This window comes from Drosophila novamexicana, unplaced genomic scaffold (genome assembly GCF_003285875.2).
Source record: "Drosophila novamexicana strain 15010-1031.04,08,12 unplaced genomic scaffold, DnovRS2.1 tig00000009-arrow-pilon, whole genome shotgun sequence".
Taxonomy (NCBI): Eukaryota; Metazoa; Arthropoda; class Insecta; order Diptera; family Drosophilidae; genus Drosophila; species Drosophila novamexicana.
The window spans coordinates 3,307,743-3,313,129 of record NW_020824766.1 but is presented as its reverse complement, the minus strand read 5'-3'; the positions used below and the strand labels follow the sequence as shown (position 1 = coordinate 3,313,129).

General features: G+C 40.2%; 1 protein-coding gene across 1 annotated transcript; it reads right to left on the bottom strand.

Moving 5' to 3' along the window:
• Positions 1–331: 331 nt before the first annotated feature.
• Positions 332–1,439, bottom strand: LOC115766045 (alpha-tocopherol transfer protein-like). Its single transcript, XM_030709822.1, has 3 exons — positions 1,132–1,439; positions 691–1,063; positions 332–631 (listed from the first exon to the last, which is right to left on the bottom strand). The coding sequence occupies exons 1-3, from the start codon at positions 1,431–1,433 to the stop codon at positions 371–373; spliced, it is 936 nt and encodes a 311-aa protein (XP_030565682.1). The 5' UTR covers positions 1,434–1,439; the 3' UTR covers positions 332–370.
• Between the last annotated feature and the right edge of the window lie 3,948 nt (positions 1,440–5,387).

Below are 5,387 nucleotides of genomic sequence, written 5' to 3'. Positions count from 1 at the left end.
AGCAATATAATTGTAATATTTTACAGAGTATTCATTTAAACATTTCATAAAAAATACGAATCGGTATAATCTGTATGTTCATAGATTTTTAGATAAATAATATTGCTGACGGGTATAACTGACTGCGGAATGCTCTAAGAACTGTTTAATCACAGATCAAATGAGTTCATTTGATGACTGGCATATTGACTCTAAAACTGTGGCCTAGAGCAGTGGCTCTTAAACTGTGACAAATTGATATCTTCCAGCTTTAATACAGGGACAAACGGACAGACAGCAAGTCTGCGAAATAACAAATATACGAATATAACCTTTTTACTTGGCAAACAGGGTATGAACAGGTATCCATTTGCATTGCTAAAAACTGAAATTAATCAAAGTTTAATCTGCGAAATGATCCATCGACACCAAAGATGCTGTTGTAGTCGTAACGCTGTCCGGCGGGTCTCAGCTTGTCATCTACGCCGTAGTCTGCCTCCGCCCTTAGGTATTCGCGCTGCTCCTGAAAGGTCGCCCACATGAGCTGCTTGAGCTCCTCAATGGTGCCCTGCTCACCACCCAGATGTGTGGGCAAATACCTTTGCGGTATGTGTGAATACAGCGATTCCAGATTGCTGCCGTGCACCGAGATCTTTTGGAGAGAGGTGGGCCGTATGTGAGAGAAGAGCTTTATCTGGATGGAATACGTACGCGTCCCTGTTGCTTGGCGGGCAGTATCGATCGCATCATGTTGAAGCCCACCTCGAAGGCAGCATTGGTGTTTATCATGTGCCTGCCCTTGTCCCGCACGGGCATCGCGTCCTCTGCGAAGACGGACATCTTCTGGAGTGTGCTCGGCGTCATCTGCATCAGGTGGGCCGGCGTATAGCCGCTAAAGTCCAGTATCATCAGCCAGCCATGGACTATGGCATAGTCATCGAATTGCAGACTCAACGCGCTCAAAGCATGCGACACGCTCATAATCTCCTCAAAGCTAAAGCTGTCCGGCGCATAGCAGCCGGGCCGCACATAGATGAGGCGGGGTCCATCATCGTGCAGGGGGCGCGGCAAACGCAGCCCCACGCTGCGGGCAAGCGAAGGGTTAGAGCAGCTCCCGAAATGCGCCCATGTGGAACTGGGCCATCGACTCACCCCAGGCGCAGCAGCTCGTGGATACGTTCGCTGTCCACGTCGCGAATGGTGTAAAAGTCGGGAAACTGTGTGCGCAGTGTGTAGTACCTGTCCAGCTTGGACTTGGCCTTCTCCAGGCTGAATTTGCAGCCGCGCAGGAAGGCCACCAGGAACTGATCATCGCGCCGGGCGCGCATATGCGGCTGCTGTTCGATCCAGGTGCGCAGTGCCGCGATATCCGCATCCAGGCGCTCTGGCACCTCGTTCAGCTCCTCAATGGCTGTACGTTGCAGGCTCGCCGACAGGGGGCGTATTTGTGGCATGCTGTTCAACTTAATGGTTCGATGTCGGCGACGACACTAAATCGGGCTGCAGCATCGATAACTCGATAACTATCTGAGCTGATAACCGAGCCAATTGCAAACGATAAGATTAACTAACTTAGTTTATAGCTACGTGTAATTGAACTATGCACTTTATGGTGGGGGGGCTGTTAATGCCCATTCATTGCCATATAACTGATTTGCCTAAGCTTCTTATAGCTTTATCTGATAATAAACTAGAAACTTTGCAAGGCCTTTTGATTATGCGTCTAAAAATACACATTCATTTTGGAATTTTTATGACTTGATCAAAACAACGAGATAAGTCCACATAACATAGCCAAAATATACCCTGTGAGAACTCTTTCAACCTTGAAGGTTGCTTCGAACCATATGCATGTTGGATCAAAATGTAGAACGAACATATCTATAGCATCTATCCATATGTTGACATCTACTTACCCAACAATTCAAACACAAGAGCATGTAATTTGTATTGGACCTTTGTGTGCTCACATCACTGAAAGAGAGAGCGAAATAAAAAGCAGGTTAGAGTCGGATATGTAACAAGAGAAAAGAATAAAATTATTAAGAGAGAGAGAGAGAGGGAGAGTAAGAGAGCTTGAGAGAGAGAGAAAGAGAGAGACAGAGAGAGAGAGAGAGGGAGACATATAGAGGGAGAGGGACAGATAGTACAAAACAGAAATTAAAATGCGAGTATGAAAGGATTTGCAACACAATTTGCTATCATGAGAATCGCATAGAAGGGCAATATTTAAAAATACGCTTTTTAAACTAAAGTTGTTTACCGTTTTCTTCAGAGCATAAGCACATACGCACATACGTACATACCTACACACATTCATGCATACATAACTTGAATTAAATGTGATGTACTATTATTGATCCTCAATCAGTCAGTACATACAGTTCTTAAATTATATTTTATCCATTCTGGAGTCAAGAGAAAAGTTTTCTATCAATTTACAGAGATGGGTTTTAAACAGACTTCAAAGTTAACTTTATTATTGATATATATGTATGCTTATGGTGTATGTGTGTGTCTGTGTGTGTGCGCGTATGCGGGCATGATGCAGTACATTTAATTGTGTAGCTTTCATTTAACATGTTTTCAAAGTTTCCTCTTCTTTTTTTTTTTCGTTTTGCAAATTATGCTATACACAAACTTTCATGTTTCTGTTATCTTAATGCTTTTGTTTGTTGTTTGGCCACGGTAATTGCTGTACTTGTTGTTGTTGTTGTTTTGGCAGTTATCTGCGTACATGTCACACTCACAGCAAAAAAAACCAAATAACAAAAAAAACAGCGACAGCTACACTCACATACAGGTAACACATACATGGATACACACAAAGGTACGAATATAATTCGATTGTGCTGTGGCAGACATATTGGCACCAGCGCGAACAACAACAGCTAAGGCAGGCGACAAAAAGCAAAGTGCAAAGCATCAACGCACACATGTGCATGTGTGTATATGTATATGTGTGTCTGTAAATACATATGTACATAATAAAAGGCAATGCTTTTGAAGACATCTCTTTCTATGCTGTCAATTCCATTTCGTCTTTTTTTTTTTTTTTTGCTTCTGCGCCTCCGCAGCCCGCACCCACGTCAAAGGCTATCAATTTTAATGCACGTCGCCTTTTGTGCCAAAAAACGAGCGAAATGACAACAGCAAGAACAACAAAAACGACAACAACAACAACAACAACAAGCAAACAAGTAAACGAAAAGCATATGACAAGACTCGCTGCGACGCGACGCTGCAGCTGCAGTCGACGTTTGAACGGCGATGCTTTAGATGCGTTAGAATACGTTGCATATATGTATGTATGTATGCATGTATGTTCATATGTATACAGAACCTGCTCAGCCGTATTGCAATTGACCTTCAACACAGTTTGTTAATACACGCATAGTATTCATACACATCTGCATATGTATGTTGCATTATTTAAGTAAAGCTTGCAGTTAAAAATATATGAAATGGAATATGTATGTATTTATTATACTAACTTTTTATGGATATATTTATACAATTTTGTAAAACTCTTTTAAAAAATTATCTGCTATCCAAGCATATAGAAATCCATATTCGCCTCCGTATACATCAACGACTTCAAAGGGGTTCTGTCTATTCTGTAAACATATATACATATGTATCTATGTACATACATATATATGCCCAGCAAGACATATTTTAAAGGCCCTCAGCGCATTTTGATGCCACTTTTGACATTTTGCAGCCTGAATGGAAAAGTTTCCAAAAAAGAAACGAGACTAAAAAAAAAAATAAATATAAATACAAAACATGTTCAAGTGACACGCAAGTGCTCGAATACAACAGTTCCCCACAAACACACACAAAGCACATTCCCGTATTCTACATACTCGTAAGTATGTACGTAAGCACAAATGTCTATTCTATACACTTGTTTTCTGTGTGCTTCTTTCCTTTTTAGGCCCCTTTGCAGATGGTCTTGATAATATAATGAATCTCACTTAAGTTCTCTTACGGCTTATACCATTTTATCAAATTTGTGGGTTAGGGTATTTGGTTTTCGGCTTTGTAAACCTTCTCTTATTCTTACATTCCATTTGAAATTTGTTTTTGTATACATCTGTATGTATTTCGGTGTTTGCCCATTTGGCGCTGTAAACATGCCACCAACAAATTTGGTATTGTAAACAAATTTCAAACTCTGAAACTTATATGCAACTATAGGCAGAGTGTTGAAAGTACTAACCATACAAACATCCATTTCCATCTATACAGAATGGGTCAAATCATAGGCACTTCAGCCGATGACGTTTCTCTTCTGTATAATCATGTGCTCAATAAATATCTTATACCCCCATAGAGGGTATTATAATTTGAAGATGATATCAGAAGCGCATAGAAGACCATCCATTAGTATATAGATACATATCTGCCTATATGTTGACATCAGTAATAGATAGTATAAGTTGAGAGCCGCGTGCCTGGAGGAGACCCTTAACATTGTTTATATCGGGCATAGCCCGCTGATTCCATTGATTTCGTGCATTGAATTGAATATAAAGCTGATTTAATATAAAGCTCCTTTTGTTGGGGCTGGTTAAGGTATCGCACATTTCAAAGTATTGCATATGTTCTTATATAAAACTTTTACAATTTTCAATAGCTCGTGGGTCGTATAAGCATTTTGTCTGTTTTCAACGAGAAGAAGCCATCCCAATGTATGCCATCACTATCTTCCAGCTTAAAATTATAGTACTTGCCCTCAGCTTTACCAAAGGTGATTAGTTTGTATTGATCTACCTCGCCAGCGATGGCAAATTGTTCATATCTGTAGTATTTGATGATACCATCAAATCCTTTCATATGTACATATGTACAGCTCATGGGGTCGGGCGCTCGTCAAGCGATGAATCTTCTCAAGTCCTAAAAGGAAGTCATTATCAAAGTTACCAAAGCCGGCATGGTATGTGCCATTGATTCGCTCCTGGATAACCGTCCACCCAGGACCTGCTGTCACACTATCAAAAATTACATTGAACGGATCTTCTTGATCCGGTTTAATCTTATCAATAACCGGAGCAGCTTCAAAGGGAGTGCATTCACCGTAAATGGGCTTCTCTTTGTAGCTTTTTAATTTCTTGGCACAAATGTTGATTTCATTTTTGATTTCGGATATTTGTTGGTCCTTTTCATCAATTGACAGCTGCTCTTCAAGGTCCTGGATTTTCAACTCATTAGCAGAATCAGAATGTGCGGCTTGTAAATGTAACAAATGTTAACCAAAGTGGAATCGGGCTACTACACTCGAATAATTCAGTTAATTAATTAACTAATTAACTTTTTATCTACAGCTAAGATTTAAAAAAAAAAAAAAACGAAATATTGTTGATGTGCGATCAAGAAGAAAGAAGCTGTTTTTGTAAAAATAT

Bases quoted from the DNA above. Each gene is read 5' to 3' on its own strand.
- LOC115766045 (XM_030709822.1), bottom strand. From the start codon at position 1,433: ATGCCACAAATACGCCCCCTGTCGGCGAGCCTGCAACGTACAGCCATT. The intron at 1,064-1,131 runs GTGAGTCGATGG...GCTTGCCCGCAG, and splicing joins CACGAGCTGCTGCGCCTGGG to CGTGGGGCTGCGTTTGCCGC. The intron at 632-690 runs GTACGTATTCCA...TCTCTCCAAAAG, and splicing joins CCGCCAAGCAACAGGGACGC to ATCTCGGTGCACGGCAGCAA.